Source organism: Asterias rubens, chromosome 15 (assembly GCF_902459465.1).
Source record: "Asterias rubens chromosome 15, eAstRub1.3, whole genome shotgun sequence".
In the NCBI taxonomy this organism is placed as follows: Eukaryota; Metazoa; Echinodermata; class Asteroidea; order Forcipulatida; family Asteriidae; genus Asterias; species Asterias rubens.
Window position 1 is genome coordinate 1,923,248 of NC_047076.1, and position 19,015 is coordinate 1,942,262.

The 19,015-nt window shown below is 39.2% G+C and overlaps 1 protein-coding gene across 1 annotated transcript in view; it reads left to right on the top strand.

The window, feature by feature from the left end:
* Positions 1-19,015, top strand: part of LOC117300110 (ciliogenesis-associated TTC17-interacting protein-like) — a 39,710-nt gene that overhangs the window by 19,998 nt on the left and 697 nt on the right. The window contains exons 3-9 of the mRNA XM_033783806.1: positions 3,910-4,095; positions 10,231-10,286; positions 10,814-10,900; positions 11,200-11,260; positions 11,671-11,774; positions 12,717-12,841; positions 14,446-14,611. Coding sequence (XP_033639697.1) covers positions 3,910-4,095; positions 10,231-10,286; positions 10,814-10,900; positions 11,200-11,260; positions 11,671-11,774; positions 12,717-12,841; positions 14,446-14,611 — 785 coding nt within the window. The remainder of the gene's footprint in view (positions 1-3,909; positions 4,096-10,230; positions 10,287-10,813; positions 10,901-11,199; positions 11,261-11,670; positions 11,775-12,716; positions 12,842-14,445; positions 14,612-19,015) is intronic.

Below are 19,015 nucleotides of genomic sequence, written 5' to 3' on the forward strand. Positions count from 1 at the left end.
TACGCAATCCACCTTAAGAAATAAATTGATCACAATCTCGAGCAGACATTTAACCAAAGCCTTGTTTATGATGCCCAATACGACCACACCTGCCCGATTCTCACCACAACAACTTTACCCTCCGAGATGATTCCCTCCCCCTCCCTCAGAGAGAGAGAGTGAGAGACGAATCTATCTTTGGAACTTTATCGTCCTTGATTTTTTTTTTTTTTTTGGGGGGGGGGGGCATAAAAAAAATTAATCTTTTCACAAAACAGTGAAATGTTTCCCAAAGTGTGTTTCCAATCAAATGCTGCCAGCTGTAGGCTTCTAACCAAATTTTGTTTATTGCCATTAATTATAAGAATTATTACCAGACTTATAGGCCTACTTTTCCTTTAAATCTAATTTGGAAGTAAATTAAGAAATAAATTGATCACAATCTCGAGCAGACATTTAACCAAAAGCCTTGTTTATGATGCCCTAAACGACCACACCTGCCCGATTCTCACCACAACAACTCTACCCTCCGAGATAATTCCCTCTCCCTCCCTTCGAGAAAGAGATAGAGGCGAATCTATCGTCTTCGGGACTTCATCATCCGTGATTTACTCTGTATTGATTGGATTGAACCATTCCCTCGTTGACGGAACATAGAGAACTATTACTGGGATAAACAAATTGAATCATCTTACACTGAGGCTGTTTCTATCAGACTAAAATGGCTGAAGGGTTATATTGGAATAATAAATAAAGTCAAAGCACTGCTCCCTGTTATGGTGAATGCATTTATCTTGAAAGGAATACGTGAATTGAATACGTGAATTGAATCCGATACCATCTTTCAGTTAAAATATGTTTTGTATGTAATAGCGCCAAAGGCAACCATATTGTAAATAATGAATTCATATTGTTAGATTAATTTAACATCTAAATTGCTTTTATAATCATACTATGGTATATTTTACAATGGTCTTTATCTTTTTTTGAATCTGGTTTGACCTTCATTTTAATGCTTTTAAAATTGTTTTTGAACATTTTGGTTTAAAGGAGGGGAATTTTTTTTTTTTTTTTTTTTTGGGGGGGGGAGTTTTTTTTAATTAATTTTGAAGTTCCTTTTGCATTGACTTGGTGCTATATATACTAATTCAATTTCAATTCATTTTTTTATTATTTTGTCACAATTTACATAAAAATAAGTAAAAGTGAAATTTGTTTTCCCTGAGTGTGCACTAAAAAGCATGTACAAGTACAATACTGATTAAAATACAAATCAATAAAAATTACAATAGACCGTATCGAATAACCCCTTTGTTGCTATGAAAGTCGCCATAGTGTAGGGCAGTCCGTATGCGTGTCTAAACGCGTACATCAATAAAGCATGCAGCGTTCCTGGTTAGATTTCTATGGCACACTTAAGCGCATGCTCACAGACGCCATTTTGTAGGGCAGTCCGTATGCGCGTCTAAACGCGTATATCAATAAAGCATGCAGCGTTCCTGGTTAGATTTCTATGGCACACTTACGCGCATGCTCACAGACGCCATTTTGTAGGGCAGTCCGTATGCGCGTCTAAACGCGTACATCAATAAAGCATGCAGCGTTCCTGGTTAGATTTCTATGGCACACTTACGCGCATGCTCACAGACGCCATTTTGTAGGGCAGGTATTTAAATAGTGATGTCATATTCAATACTGAGAAAATAGAATTAGTTAGCAGGCTTCCAAACTATTCCAACCAAAAGGACCTGTTACGGTATAAATGCAAACAATACATCATCCCTGATGTGTCGACTCTAGCTGTTGCGACTCTAGCTGCTAGGGTGTAATGTCAGGCCATCAATAATACAATACTTTTACATTTCTTTTGTACAATTAAAAAGTGCAAGGCTTTTTACCATTATTAATAATTGAATACTGTATAATTATTGTGAATATTTAGCCTCATTCCTACTTCATGCCTCATCTCTAGAAGAAATGTACTCTCCCTGTCTCGTAGATCATGCCTGATTTACAAATGTTTCTACTACTAATGCACTCGGCTAAACACTTGTGTGTCACTGCTGTTAAAAGATGTTTTGCCAGCCTAGCCTATCCTCCCCTCGCCCATAAAAAATGTATGGACAGTGAAGCAAATTGCATGGATGTAATAGGAAGCTGGGTGCTTTTTTCTTTTCATAGCAGACAAGGCTGTATTACATAGTACATTAAGTCTTGTATGGAAGGAAAGGGCTACAAAGTGATCAAGGCTGCACTATAAGTTAAATAGGGTGCTTCCCATGCAGGCTAGCATGGAAATTGGTGTACGCAAAAAAGAAAAATTATTAGGGGGTGGGGGGGCTTCAGGATAAACATTTTACAAAATCTTAAATTGAAAGTCATTCAGAATGCCCCTGATTGCACAAAAGATCCTTTAAAACCAAAGATTAACACCAAGTGGAAAAAAAAACATTTTGAGCACCTCTAGTTTTAATACAGCATGGCCAAAACAATTTGGTCTGGAATGCCCCCAGTTTTTAGTAATCCTGGGGAGAGCCCTGCTTAGTCTTTTAATTCTCTCTCAATTTTTCTAAGAACTTGTCGTGTTTTTTTCATTTTACGGATTAAGCCACTGCAATTCTTTGGGGGAAAACAAGTTTCTTGGGGTAAAAAAAAACTTAGGGGTCTCTAAGGTAAAGCAAGTTCGTAAATAAGACATTTATTATTGTTTTTAAACAGCTACCTGAGCGGAATGTTTTCAACAGAAATGGTGATTTTACTTGTTTATAATGCACTTGTTCACCATTTTAATGTAATTTTGATATGTGTACACTTCTGAACTTTTCGTAATTATCGAGTAAAAAATCAGGCCCCTACCTAAAGGTTTTTTGAAAAACTAAAAACACTTCTGCCATTGAGAGCGGGCGTCAAAGGACAATGCCGCTGACGTCATTTGTGGGAGTTTGCTTTGTTATACATCCACGCTGCAACAAAGCGGCTTTATCTACTTATGACGTTTTGAGAGTGATTACGTAACGGGGCTTTTCGCAAATCTCGCAGAAAAGCTCTGGACAAGGGCATACAAAATGATTGTTTTTTTTACACAATTGAAACCTATTTATAATCATATGACTCGATTTCCTTATTCATCGAAAACATTTAAAGTGGAATTCAGCAAAGTTCACGACTTGACATTTTCGTTCAAGCAGGTCTTTAAAGGATAGTCATTGATTATTTTGACAACATTTATATGTGACAGATTCTTAAAGAAAACCTTCCAACTTGTTCATATTTTCTGATTTTCTGATTCACAGCTCCCAACGATCTTCAAAGCAACTTCTTCACGGGCGCTCTAGTGACTTATTATTGTTTCTTAAAGATAATCATTGATTATTTTGCAAATATGTACTTTTGACAGATTCTTAGAGAAAACCTTCCAAGTTTGGTTTGTATTCTCTTATTTTCTGATTCACAGCTTCCATTGATCTTCAAAGCATCTTGTTCACGGACGCTCTAGTGTCTTATTATTGTTTCTTAAAGATAATCATTGATTATTTTGCAAATATGTACTTTTGACAGATTCTTAGAGAAAACCTTCCAAGTTTGGTTTGTATTCTCTTATTTTCTGATTCACACTCTCGTGGCTTATTATCAATTCTAGAGGATGATTATTGATTATTTTGCAAAAATTTACATGTTTTTTGACAGATTTTTGACAGATTCTTAAAGAAAACCTTCCAAGTTGTTTTATATTCTCTTATTTTCTTATTCCGTCAGCTCCCAACAATCTTCAAAGCATCTTCTTCTCGGACACTCTCGTGACTTATCAATTATAGAGGATGATTACTGATTATTTTGCAAAAATTTAAATGTGTTTTGACAGATCTGACAGATTGTTAAAAGCAAACCTTCCAAGTTGTTTTATATTCTCCTATTTTCTTATTCCGTCAGCTCCCAACGATCTTCAAAGCATCTTCTTCACGGATGCTCTCGTGACGACGTCAGATGCCGGCAAGGAGCTTGGAGAGTTCTCCGTCAGCGTCGAATTAGCCAGACATAGTGGACAAGACTGTTTACTGATTCACGCCAATAGCCACGGGGCACTGGACAACGTGCCCATGGGGACGTCAGTCACAGGTAAAGAGAACTCGCAGCGTCTGAGGTGTTTAAGTTTTTCAAGTGGTGAGGTGGTTTTTTTTGCTGCCATGAACAAGGATTTCCAGGTGCCTTTAAGCTCCTTTGATTTTTTGCAAATTCTGGCCGGAGATTTTGAGTTTGTCTTGTTGTCAGATCTGAAGGAGTGTGCTGCGGGGGATGATACTAGAATTATTTATACAATTATGAGGAATTTGTGAAATGATATAGGAAAGATCGTTACGGTAGTTAGAATTCACTTTTATGTTATGTTGGGATCTGTAGGAATATTTTTTCAGAGTTGGTGTCAGGGAACAGACACGGTCTATTTTAGTCGCCTGATTTTTAGTCGCCAGATTTATAAAATTTACAAAATTTGTAAAATACAGAATTGTTTGGACCAATCCATACAAACAAGTGCTGCATGATTGTTGCCATTGCTGGAGTTCTGGCAGCGCAAAGTTTTGTACACAAGGACATTGAGAAATCATTGTCTTTTTCTACTTCTGTAGGCCTGATATTTAATGTCCATAGTCGTTGCACAGTACATGTGTTAAATCTTTAATTTTCTTTACTCCAATGTCCTTTACTGCAGTAGAACTGCCATATAAGCTCGGTTCAAACTTCCTGCGAATGCGAATGCGAATGCGATTGTGAATTTGACGTCACAACCCTGTTTTCGCTGCAATATTCACCAGAGAGTTGAGCAAAACTCCACCCCGGCGATAGATTCGTTAAGAATGTGTGACGTCAACATTCGTATCGCATTCGCATCCACAGGAAGTATGAACCAGGCTTTATTCTTACAAGAACCTACAGGCCTGCATAAGAGACGATTTGGACCTCCGATAACCTTTTTCTTAAGACTATCTTAACTCCGTTGGGGTATTGATATCTTCAGCTCACCTGTAATTCTACTTTTAATTTAACTTAAAAGTTGTTTACTGTAACTCTCCAAGGAGCACAGTCCCTTTAACTCAGTACTCCATGCTTCTTGATGTCATCATCCAGTCTCCCCCGAGACAGTAACCTTTTATAAGATAAACTATTGATGGTGCCAAGATGTTGTCAAGACATTCATGCGTCTGGGATAAGGATTTATAGGGGACTTTTTGAAAGCTGTGAACACGTATTGTTTCAAAGCTAGCTCCGGTTTTCTTTTTCATTGTCTGGCAATGTGGTATCAACATGGTACTTACATCTTGGCACTCACATAACTAGTCAAAAGATTTATGTTTCTTGGATAAGGATATTTTTTGGAAGCTGTTAGCACTATAATATTATTTGAATGAAATCTTTTGAGCTCTGGTTTTTGTTTTATTGCCCGATGTCTAGCAATGGGGTAAAAACATGGTGTTTACATCTCGGCATGAACATACCAATACAATACATTTATGCATCTGGAATAAGGACTTTTTGAAAGCTGTGAGCCTAGGGACTGGTAATTTGGTTTCTCTGATATCTTTTGAGCTCCTGTTTTTCTTTTTATTGTCTGGCGATGTGGAAAAACATAAAGTTAACATCTTGGCACACACATAACTAACTAGTCAGTGTTATAGTCCATTGGCCCTCGTCCAATTCAAGTCTTCTGTACTGCGAATTGACTTCAATATTGGCATGAGATTCTGTTGTGCCGGAAAAACAAATAAATTGAGGATAATGTTCAGTCATGATGATCTTCCTTCTTTAGTCTGATTTCCGATTGTTGATAACAAAGGTGATAAAAAGTCTGGAAAGTCTTATAAAGCCTATATTAGGTCAGCATTGTACAAAATAATATTTCCTAGTTGTTTCCAAGGACCAAATATAATTTTTAGCCTAAAAAAGAGAAATTACATTTTATTTGTTTGTTTATTTTTTAATATATGGGTTAAGAGTAATTAGAACTTCTCCTATTATAATTCATGTTGGTTTAACATTCCTCATGATAAGGAAATGGACACAAGCCAATCAGGAAGAATATGTTTTTTTTAAATACCCACACTGTCTGTAATTTGCTGTCTAGGCACTTTGACTTCCTAGGAAATCTTATCGGGAAAATCAATTTTCTCTCTGTCTCGAATAATGCTTTCCAATTCCTATTGCATTGTGGGGGCAACACACTGACGTTTGTGGGGTTTTAGTAAAATAACTCTATAAGCCTTCGAGAAATCAGGAAATTATTTTTTTCTGAGACAGGATGGAATATTTGATTGGGGTGGAGCTATCGTTTTAGTTAGAGGCTATTCAGAATAATAAATGTTATAAATGTTGACCTTTTTTCTTAATTGTGTGGGTTGGGTAAAAAGAAATACTGAGGCATGCGATTTCTCAGGGTTTTTATTTTTATTTTTTCTCATTCTCCTTGAGCCTTTAATTTTTCTTCAAAAATAGCAAAGCGGTAATAAAAGGGGGAAACAAATGTCGTTATTGAGGCCAAACCTGTCAAAATGTTATTTCTGGTAAATCTTAGAGTCTTTTAAACCTCCTGAATAGTACTACTGAGTGGAACTCTCCCCCTCAACAACTGAAAATCAAAATTCTGTCTTAAATAGAAGAAGAAAAAATCAAAGTTTGCAGAGGCCTCTTCTAGATTGTCATCTTGTCTGTGCAGTTCCAGTGTATCGGTCAATCTTACTTCGATAGCCAACCTCTGCACCCGATGGGGGAGGGGCGGTGGGGAGCGGGGTTTTTATCTCTTCTGCATAAAGTTGCATGGTAAAAAAGACAGGAAAACTTAACGTCATTTCTTGTTTTGCTTAGCAAAGACATTTATGACATTGGACCCTGGTATGTAGTGTATACTGATATTTTGTGACACTTTCCATTGAGTTTGACCAACCCTTTTAACCCGTTCTGCACAGGTTGTGTACATGTATGGTGCCATATTAAATTGTGCAGAGAACTGACTGTGTACATGTGTAGATGACCACTTGATTTGATTACAGGCTGGGAAAATTTCCATTTTTCAAACCTACATTTGATGAGGATTTTAATATTATTAGATTCCAAATCCTCCCTGGCCTTGTTAGTGACCTTAATGCCTCAGTGCAATCTGTCCTCATGGACATTGCTTAATTGCTATTGCAGAAGTTACTACTAAGAGTGATACATGTGATGCTCTTAATAATTTAGTTATTTTACATAGTATATTTTTAAATTGTAATGTTTGTTTGTAGCTGCTAGGCACCTCTGAAAAACAGTGTTTCACTGATAGGTCTCTCCAGGGTAAAAAAGCAAAAAATAAATCAATCAAATAAATAAATAAATTTAGGACAATGCATAGAAATAGAACCCGGAGAACGCTGAGTGTCTCATTGTGCGTGCGGATACGTTGCGAGACCATTTTTATGGACGCGCACACGCCATTTTCGTAACGCGTGTATGGCAAAATATTTTGCCATACAATTTTGCCATACAATGACATCATCATTGACCAATGAAAACACTAGAAATGGTCTATGTGCGCTGATATCTTGCCATTTTGCCATATGCGCGTGTCACACGATGATAATTTTGCCATACGCGTGTATTGCGCGGTATTGATACGCCGCGTCCACAGACCACACAGAGGGTGGTTGAGCTCAGCGTTCTCCGAGTTCTATTTCTATGGGACAATGTTACACGGGGCATTTTACAGGCAACCAGTTCCAGGCAATCTCTAAGATGAGAGTCTATTCACGTTTAAATGTTCTCATAATTTTCTTGTGAATCAAGACATTGTTTGACAAACTACTCATGTGCTACCAAAGTGTTCCTGTAGCATGCACTGCAGTTGGTTGCCTCCAAGTTGCCTGTAAAAGTTGCCTCGTGTGACAAAGCCCTCAGACTCATCATATTGAAACAGTGGATTTGTATTCAGCAAAGCCAAGGTCATTTAAACGTCTTGTTAATAATAATAATAATTGTGGCTTCTTATATAGCGCACATGTCCATCACCCAGTGACGCTCCTGGCACTGTAACATGCAGTATTTCCTGCCAGATGTGGGACTACGATTGGATTATGAGACCTAATTCTGATAGCACCATGTAATGCTTTACAAGGTGCTGTGGCACAATTTGCTGCCGGTCGGACCAGGAACACCGGGGCGAACCCCTTCTCTTTTTGATAAGTGCACTGGGTTCTTTTACATGCGTTACATAACACATGGGACTAACGGCTTTACGTCCCATCCGAAGGACGAAGCAATGGTTAAATGTCTTGCTTAAGGACACAAGTGTCACGGCTTGGGATTCAAACCCACACTCTGCTGATCAGAAACACCAGAGTTTGAATTTGGTGCTCTTAACCGCTCGGCCACGACACTTCCACAGTACACTAGTATATTCCACCATTGGTAGGGAATCTCTAGATGCTTTCATGATGTACATGTACCAGGTGAAAGCTTTATAACTTGTGTCAAGTCTGGTTCGTGTGTTTAGTGATACAAACAACAATTATACGCTGTTTCTTTCTTTCAATTTTAACTTCGCGTTTTGGAAACCTCCTGAATTGTAACATCTGGTCCAGAATAAGGGGGAACCCCTAGCCCTAAGCCAATTTTTAGGAACATTTTTGTCAACATTCATAAATCTCATCCCTGGGTGATTTTTAAACGATTAGTTGGTTAGATGTATGCAATCGTGTGTACCTAGTAGTGGTTGGACAAAGTGGTTAGGATGTTCGTCAATGCTTGGGGTAGACATCACCGTTAATAATGTGACCTTTAAAACACCTACATGTACATGTATGTACCTTGTAAATACTTGTGAATGATGAGAGCATGAATATGAATGACAGCTATTAAAGCTTAAAGTGAAGGTATGTTTGGTAACAACCCCTAAAATTGATGCCAATAAAAACTTACTTGGCTAGAAGTACATCAGCTATTCAATAGGAGAAAGCATTTTACGAACCATTTCACTTCGAAGTAATGCGGTCTTGGGAGAAAGTAGAAAACCTTTCAAAAACCTTGCTTTAATTCAGCATCCTTTGGCCAAACCTCCAAAATATGGGTCAATAAGGGCTCAACAGTTTTGAAAAATCCTTTGGACAACCCTGCCATTCATTGAAAATATCAAATTTTATTTGTACAATTGAGTGACCCCACAGAATCTGTGCGCTTTTATCATGATAACAATCTATTGACCTTTATGTGCACTGTATAATAATATTCATAATAATAAAAGGCAGTACTTATATTTCTGCTGTCCCTACTTCATATTGACCGTTTGCATGGGCGTCACATGCAGCCACTGCAGTGTCCATGGTCTGCCATGTTGGGAATCAAATTGCAATGGAAGATATAAAACCACAGCACCCACAGAAGTTGCCGCGGTGCCCTGTACTTTTGCTCTGGTCCCTTTTTTAAAGGTTTCATTACAAGTTTGAACACCCAGCAGGGTGTATATGTGCGCATTACAAGTCTTATTATTATTGTTATTATTATTATTATTATTATTAAGTTTATATTTTCCTTATACATGTAGAAGTAGCTCCTTACCAGAGGAAAATTCCTGTGCAAACTTCAAGAACGAAGTTCAAGGCCTGTAAATGCGTGTCTAACAGCAACAAAATGCCTCAAACGCACCCTGTGCTTTTTTAGGATTCTCCCTAGGGTTTCTTTTTGGGGTTTTTCAAAACTGGGGGGGGGGGGGGGGCAATCTGAACCCAAATTTGTTGGAGGTTTGGCCAAAGCACACTGAACTGAAACAAGGTCTTTGGAATGTTTTCTACGTGGTGTTTATTTTGGTTTTAAAAGCCTTCTACATGTATTGTTTTTTTTGTGTTTTTTTTAATATTTTTTTTTCTTAAATGTCCACATATCGTCACGCAAATTGTGCATAATGATTTTCTCTTTTTTGTGTGAAAATATTGAAAATAAAATAACAAAAAGTATAAATTATGGTTTGCATATTAGCCCAACTGTGCGCATTATACACTTAGTACAGATAGGCTAGCTTCCGCATGCGAAGAACCCTGGTATCTCACAGAGAAACTTAATCTAGTCCCTAAGTGGAGTAACCAAGTTTGAAGGGGTCAGGTAAATCGGGTCAATAAGCACTTGCAAAACACTGTCATCACTGACAATGAGAGAGTATCAATGCAGTATTTTGTTGTACACTGGTGTTACAGATCACGTTCAGATATTAATGTTTGATTTGATTTTCATTTGCAGCGTACGTTTCAAAAAACCTGCAAACCTTGGAACATCAGCATCATGAGTATGTGAAGGTAAGCAAACATTGAACACATGTTTGGCCAAGTTCTCTCACAAGAATCATTTGTTGACTTGAGGCAGATAGTGTCTAGTGCCAAACAGTTTTTTAGTACCAGTCAATAAAGGCCGCTAGTTGGCAAATGGTCCTTGTGCGAACTTAGCCATTATTGTTAAAGCATCTACAAAAGTAAGATTTTGAAGAAACAAAGAAGTCATAAATAAATTAAGGAATATTAATGTGTCAGAGTTTTATCTGAAAATTCTGAATTTTGGAAAAAACTATCCCTTGCAAGGCGCTACCATAAGCAGCATCCAGCTAAATAAGTCCGGCATTCTCCTAAAGACACTCAGAGCATAGTGATCGAAATGTTGGGACGTTTCAGAACCAACACTAAAAAGATATTCACATGGTGTTACTGCAAACCTTTCTTAGTTATACTTCCACCATGCAAAGTTTCAAATCCTACAATATAATCTTATGGATGAATTTTCGTCACTTTTTTCATTACCCCAACTATATATTGATTTTAATTTCCAACAGCTTGAAGACAATCATTTAGACAAGAAGACATTCTTGAGATTACAAGATGGGCAATACGTCGTCAACAAAGTCATCACACAAGGAGATGTAAGTATACCGATTGGTTACCATGGCAGCAAGCGATTTCGATAGCTCTCATCACCAACCTCGTTACCATGGGCAGTGTGCCATTTCAATACTAAATAAATAAATAAATAAAAATAAATACAAATCGTTGAAAAAGCAGACTGGTTTTTAAATAGCCCAAAAAGTTATCTATACCATGTGTACATGTTTGTCAACCTTTTTACTCAAGAAAATGTTCCTACTTGTTTTCCTACAAGGGTTAAATTTAATGCCTGTGTTTGTTTCACTGTTTTTTGTTTCTTTTTTAATTCTTTCCACAGCAAGTTCAGCGAACTGCTTTATCATTCAGCCTGGATTCTATGGCAGGTTTCATATCTGAAGGTATGGTCCGTCATGGTTTCATTCAAAATGAACAGTCACAATTGCTCAATTGCTGGTTTAGACTTGAACTTGATATTGAAACTCTTCTACACATTCTAACATAGACTTGTGGACAAGTCGTGATAGCGTAATACACTCAGAAGCTTGCTCTCCTCAGTCGAAGACTGCTCCAGCAAGGCTGCTAGCTCTGTTCATGAGACCATTATTTCGAGAGCTTTACTCTTGTAGGAGCCAGCAGTCTTGCGAGAACATCGCCAGTGTCGCGAGAATCGCGAAGAGACTTGGAACGCTATCACCACGACAAACATTTAAAGACTTGTCTTCCAGTCTATTTCTAGTAAAGTTCTATGTTTATTTTCTGAATTTAATTTGGTTCAATAACGACATCTTGTTGCCTTTTTTTTTTCTAGGTTCCAATCTGATTCTTGAGAGATTAATGGTCAAGAAAGGAATTCCTGAGAATATGGAATTCTTGTCCTTCGACTCAGAAGCCAACCTTTGCCGTGCAACATATGTAAGAAGAACACTGACATTGTTATTTGAAAAACATTCTTTACCTTTTCAAATCAAGAAAGCAATCTTGTCTTAGAGTTACATTTCCTCAGTTTGGGTCATCAATAGAAGGGGAAAAAATTAATAAAAAATTCTTCTTTATTAAAGTGCAAGACCTTTTTTAAATTTCAAACAAATATGCACACACTACAAACAAACAAAGAGTTGAGGAAAGAAAAAAATTAACAACAGCAATAACTTGGATAAATATTAAGTATCTAACAAGTTTGACCACATTAAGTGATGTGATAAAATCAATTTTGTCAACCTTGGTAATGTTTGTATACATTTGAAAAGAGCACTTTTTATGCTTCAATATTGGGTGCGTTCGATTAGCTTCCCTGGGTCGACCCCGGTCTGCCCCCGGTGCGTTCGAAAAGCTTTGACGTCATTCCAGGGGCTCACCCGGGTCAGCCCCCAGTGCCCTGCTTGTAGAGTGGGTCACTTGGGGGTGACCCAATGCGCATGACAACACCACGAGATTGGGAGTGTGTTCGTTTTATTAGCTCTTGTCAGGGGCTCACCCGAGTGAGTACCGCAGGGTCGACCCATTGTTAAAACCCCATGTTGATACCACCTTTGGTTTAAAAGTTGTGGCAGTAGAAACACCAAGAGATATGAGAGAATGAAATTGAGAATAAGGGTTTTTTACAATGGAGTTGTTTATTGGACATACAAGTACATCAACTCAATTTCTTTCAATGCTAATTTTAACCACTTTTTTGATGTTATTTATCAGGAAGTAAGTTGCCAATATAAAATACTGAGATATGTTTTAGCACTCAAGTTTACAACAACAAAAACATTTGTGAAAACGTCACCCCTCTTTAGGCTTGTTTCTCCATAAACAACTCATTTGGCATTGTTTTACTTACATATCTTGCATCTTAACACTGTCTTCCAGAAACCTCTTGAACAGCGTCTTCAGAAGGTGGGTGAAGATGAGATCACAGTTACAGGAATTGAGAGAACGATTCAATCCAGTTCAGACCTGCCAACTACATGGCAAACTTACTTCTCATTGGATGGGTGAGCTTACCTCCTTTCTTCCTCACAAAAAAACACATAAGGAATTGAATAGGATTGTTGAAATATTGAAAAACAACTGTCTCTATAGTTAAGACACTACAAGGTTCAGACATTTTGTTGACAACATCAGTTATCCTTATTTATTTGTAGTCATTTATTAACAAGACTTAATGGCAGGTCATATACTTTTGTCTGTAATTTTCAAAAACCAGTATTTTCACTTGGTGTATCCTAACATGCATAAAATAGCCAACATGTGAAAATTTTGGCTCTATTGGTCATTTAAGTTGCAGAAAAACACCCATGGTTAATAGAATTGTGTGCTTTCAGATGCCTGAGTTTAGATTCAAAACTTGGGGTGGTAATAACATCTTTCTCTAAAACTATATAACTTCAAAGGGAGTTGATGCTCACTGTGTTTTATACTATCAACAACTCGTCATTATTCCCTACAAAGTAACTCTTTATGGTCATTAATTTGTAGAGTAGAAAATAGAGTTAGCTTTGGTAAACTGCTCACCAACCAAACGAACCTATGATATAAATGCAAAAAATGGTTAATGGTCTCACATTTTTACCTTATCAGAGTCTTGCTCGAAGGCTCTGCTTGGGTCGAAACATCGGGATATTAATTTTTTTTTATTTGTAGAGTAGTTACCAAAAGAATACCTTGCTTTGAAAATAAACACCACCTTAATTCTAAGCTTGGGCGGTTCCAGAAATTTGGGGCTCGGTTCCGGTTCCAAAAAAAAGCTCGGTTCTGAGACATACCCGGTTCCAATTCAATATAAAACATAAGCCGCCTGTCCCGAGCTCACACACACACAATTAAGCTGATCTATTTTAACTGAAAATAACCAAGTTAATCAGACATCGGTCCGGACACACACACACACACAATCGGAGCCGATCTATTTTTAACGAAAAAATTAATACCAGAATACCAACCAAGTCAATCAGACATCGTGCCACCGAGCACCTATTTTCCCTGCATTTATCAAGTCTTTGATTTGGCCCGCAAGCAGTACGTCCGTAGTGCAGTGCGTCCGTAGTGCAGTACGTGCGTAGTGTAGTACATCCGTCATGTCCATAGTGCATGCAGTGTGCCGTCTCTGTACATGCATACAGTACTGTGTGTTTTGTGCATGGGACAAGCTTTTATGAATATGGATATATCGGCAGCCAATCACAACGTGCTGTCTGGTTGGACTTTGGACTCAGCATGCATGAGATATACAGGTGGTGGTTGTAGATGCCTATGCATTAGAGGGGGCTGTGCACTGTGTGTTGTATAATAATGCAGCCACATGTGATAGTTGATGCTCATGTCGGCTTGAAGCCTTTGCACAGTGTATCTGCGGTCACTGCTTTCAACATCAAGCCTCAATTTCTGGAGCCGGTTCGTCGCAGGATCGGCTCCACAGAGTCTTTTATAATTGGGACTCGGTCTTTTGAAATCGGAACCGACAAAAGCGGGTACCCGGTTCCACAGAAGAGTGGAACTGCCGGTCCGGTTTTCAATTTGGAACTGGGTAGAACCGGGTAACCGAAGGAACCGCCCAAGCTTACTTAATTCCATGTCACCATTTCCCACCTTTCATTAGGCATCTGACAAGTAGAGTCCAAGTTGGATCACCTGTTACAATGAGACTACTCCAGTTACCGGTCGTCGTCCCAGTAGATGAGCAGGGTCAACCCAACGCCATACCTCGCAAACCATTAAACTGGGAGGAAGATATGCAGCTGTATTCTAAATTTTTGGATAGAAAGGTATTGCTCAACTTACTATGGAAGTTCTAGGATTGGAATTTGTTTTACTGTTTGACGAGTGACCTTAGCTCGGTTAGGATTAAAGGCCAAGTCACACTGCAGCGATAACGAAAACGATAACGATAACGACGCAAAGAGAACGCATTCTATTGGTTGAATTGCTCCACCCAGAGTATGCCGACGCTTATTCAACCAATCGAGGTCGTGCATTTTTATCGTTCTCGTTTTCGTTCTCGTTATCGGGGCCTGTGTGACTGGGCCTTTACAGTCCCAAGTCATCCAAATTCTTACTGTGCCTTTGTCAAGGTACATGTAGTGTTTAGGGTCAAATTTATCAATCAATCAGTCCATGTATTAATTAATCAATCAAGCAATCAATGAAGCATGCCAGCATTTGTGAAGCTTCACCATTCTAGGTTTCTATTCTAAGGCGCAGGTGCTTAGTGAAGTGAAGAAAGTTTAAAACAAAACAGTATCTAATTTATTATAGGTTTGCAGGTCTGGTTCTTTTACCAGATGATGAGTGATGATGACAGACCAGGGGGGAGGTTTTATGCTAAATCCACTCAGGATTCAGGTCTACTGATATCTTCAGTATTCCCAAATATTTTTGTGCCCTCAGCGCGGTATTATTTTCAGAATAATTTACTTTAGTCGAAGGAGGAGGATCTACACAATATATATCTTTGAGTGGACACTATTGGTAATTACTCAAAATAATTGTTAGCATAAAAACTTACTTAGTAACGAGCAATGGAGAGCTGTTGATAGTATAAAACATTGTGAGAAACGGCTCCCTCTGAAGTAACATAGTTTTTGAGAAAGAAGTAATTTTCCACAAATTTGATTTTGAGACCTTCAATTTTGTGGTCTCGAAATCAAGCATCTGAAAGCACACAACTTCAAGTGACAAGGGTGTTTTTTCTTCATTATAATCTCGCAACTTCGCAACCAATTGAGCTAAAATTTTCACAGGTTTGTTGTATTATGCATATGTTGAGATACACCAAGTGAGAAGACTGGTTTTTGACAATTACCAATAGTGTCCAGAGTCTTTAAACCTTGTTCTCCCAGGACTTTGTCTGTAAAGTTTAAGGATATTTTTCTTGGTGTTTTTAGGGAGACTCTAAGAACCCACAGCCCTCTGAGTAAGGTACAGATGAATACTGAAATATTGCGGATGATAGGAAAGAACTTATTAATAGTAAACGTGCGGGTACAACCATGTTTAAATTTCTTTTGAGAGGAGTGTTTGCTCTGAAAAGAGTAGACTGTTTAAAAAGGCAAGACCATGACATCTCTTTTCAGAGCCAAACACTCCTAAATATCAGTATTATAATTATTCTGATATATTGGTGGTAATGAAACCAAGGATGCCTCATAGTGAACTTAATCACTGTAGCTTGCAAGCCTGAGGAAAACCTGTAAACAAGGGTGCTTGCTATGTGAACCAGAAACACTGGGGTTAACCCCTACCCTTACACTGTAGCTTGCAAGCCTGAGGAAAACCTGTAAACAAGGGTGCTTGCTATGTGAACCAGAAACACTGGGGTTAACCCCTACCCTTACAATGTAGCTTGCAAGCCTGAGGAAACCTGTAAACAAGGGTGCTTGCTATGTGAACCAGAAACACCAGGGTTAACCCCTACCCTTACACTGTAGCTTGCAAGCCTGAGGAAACCTGTAAACAAGGGTGCTTGCTATGTGAACCAGAAACACTGGGGTTAACCCCTACCCTTACACTGTAGCTTGCAAGCCTGAGGAAACCTGTAAACAAGGGTGCTTGCTATGTGAACCAGAAACACCAGGGTTAACCCCTACCCTTACACTGTAGCTTGCAAGCCTGAGGAAACCTGTAAACAAGGGTGCTTGCTATGTGAACCAGAAACACTGGGGTTAACCCCTACCCTTACACTGTAGCTTGCAAGCCTGAGGAAACCTGTAAACAAGGGTGCTTGCTATGTGAACCAGAAACACCAGGGTTAACCCCTACCCTTACACTGTAGCTTGCAAGCCTGAGGAAACCTGTAAACAAGGGTGCTTGCTATGTGAACCAGAAACACCAGGGTTAACCCCTACCCTTACACTGTAGCTTGCAAGCCTGAGGAAACCTGTAAACAAGGGTGCTTGCTATGTGAACCAGAAACACCAGGGTTAACCCCTACCCTTACACTGTAGCTTGCAAGCCTGAGGAAACCTGTAAACAAGGGTGCTTGCTATGTGAACCAGAAACACCAGGGTTAACCCCTACCCTTACACTGTAGCTTGCAAGCCTGAGGAAACCTGTAAACCAGGGTGCTTGCTATGTGAACCAGAAACACCAGGGTTAACCCCTACCCTTACACTGTAGCTTGCAAGCCTGAGGAAACCTGTAAACAAGGGTGCTTGCTATGTGAACCAGAAACACTGGGGTTAACCCCTACCCTTACACTGTAGCTTGCAAGCCTGAGGAAACCTGTAAACAAGGGTGCTTGCTATGTGAACCAGAAACACCAGGGTTAACCCCTACCCTTACACTGTAGCTTGCAAGCCTGAGGAAACCTGTAAACCAGGGTGCTTGCTATGTGAACCAGAAACACTGGGGTTAACCCCTACCCTTACACTGTAGCTTGCAAGCCTGAGGAAACCTGTAAACAAGGGTGCTTGCTATGTGAACCAGAAACACCAGGGTTAACCCCTACCCTTACACTGTAGCTTGCAAGCCTGAGGAAACCTGTAAACAAGGGTGCTTGCTATGTGAACCAGAAACACTGGGGTTAACCCCTACCCTTACACTGTAGCTTGCAAGCCTGAGGAAACCTGTAAACAAGGGTGCTTGCTATGTGAACCAGAAACACCAGGGTTAACCCCTACCCTTACACTGTAGCTTGCAAGCCTGAGGAAACCTGTAAACCAGGGTGCTTGCTATGTGAACCAGAAACACTGGGGTTAACCCCTACCCTTACACTGTAGCTTGCAAGCCTGAGGAAACCTGTAAACAAGGGTGCTTGCTATGTGAACCAGAAACACCAGGGTTAACCCCTACCCTTACACTGTAGCTTGCAAGCCTGAGGAAACCTGTAAACAAGGGTGCTTGCTTTGTGAACCAGAAACACCGGGTTAACCCCTCCCTCTTCCACGATAAGTTTTCTGGGTTCTTTTACATGCACTGCCAAACTTAGTACACAAGACCTTTGGCTTCATGTCCCATCTGAAGGACAAATCAACTATGGTAAAGTGTCTTACTCAAGGATAAAAGTGTCTTGATCGGGACTCGAACCTCCATGTACACTCTGCTGATCAGAACGCCAGAGTTTGTGTCCGGTGCTCTTAACCACGATGCCATAATGTTGTACCTGCAAATTTACTAATAGTAATTTCTTTCTATCATCCACACCATGCAAAGCTTCAAAACGGTACTTACTGCGGTGGCTGTTGGGGATTCGGAAATCATCGATATCATTTCTTGTACTTCATTTCATCTGCTTGAAAACAATTGAAGGGGATTGTCTTTACCCTACAAAGGAATCGCTAACTTTTTCTAACCACATTTTTCCATTATTAATTGCCTGTTAATTGCATACAGAAGGTGCGATTTTGGGGGGTGAGATTTTGGGTGTTTAACAATGTCATTCTTTCGTTGGAATGATGAAGATTTGTTTTGGTTGTTTTGTTTTGCTAACGGCCAATGTGTTTCCTTGCTGATTGGCTTGTGTTTATTCTGATGTGTAGCGTAACTTTGCTGGGCTGTTTTTTTATATTATAACTTTACCACATTTTTATCATCTGTGAGAGGGCAAGGCCATTTTTTATTTTGCAAAGGGGCACTTCCATTGGAGAAATTTAAAGTCTATGGGAAATTTTGGGTCTCCAGGACAATCCATGGCCTTCATGTAAGTCCAGGCTTACTTCTCCATCACTCTTAGTGTATGCAAACTTTGACTATAACATGTTTAAACTTTTATCTCTGGGTCAGAGTGGCGTGAATGTAACACTCTTTTAAGAGATAACAGAGAGTTACTATTACCAGTAACTTGCAGTTACAGCCACATGAAGGAGTGTTGGCTCTAAAAAGAAATGTTGAGACCACACCGGCTCTTTTCAGAGCCAACACTCCTCCCAAAAGAGATGTTCACATGATGTAGTTGTACCCTCAAGTAAACATCATGCAAAGATTCAAACATCCCGCCCTCTTAATAACCCACAGCACCCACGGCAAATGTCATGGTGCCGTTTGCTTTTGCTGTTGGTTCCCTTTGCAAAGTTCCAATACAACTTACATTTGCCTCATAGAGTGCCCCTTACCAGAGGAAAATTACCAGGGGTCGATTTCACAAAGAGTTAAGACTAGTCCGAGGAGATACTAAATACTTAAGGCTAGTCATAAGTTAGGACGAGTAACTCGTCCTAACTCGAGATAAGACT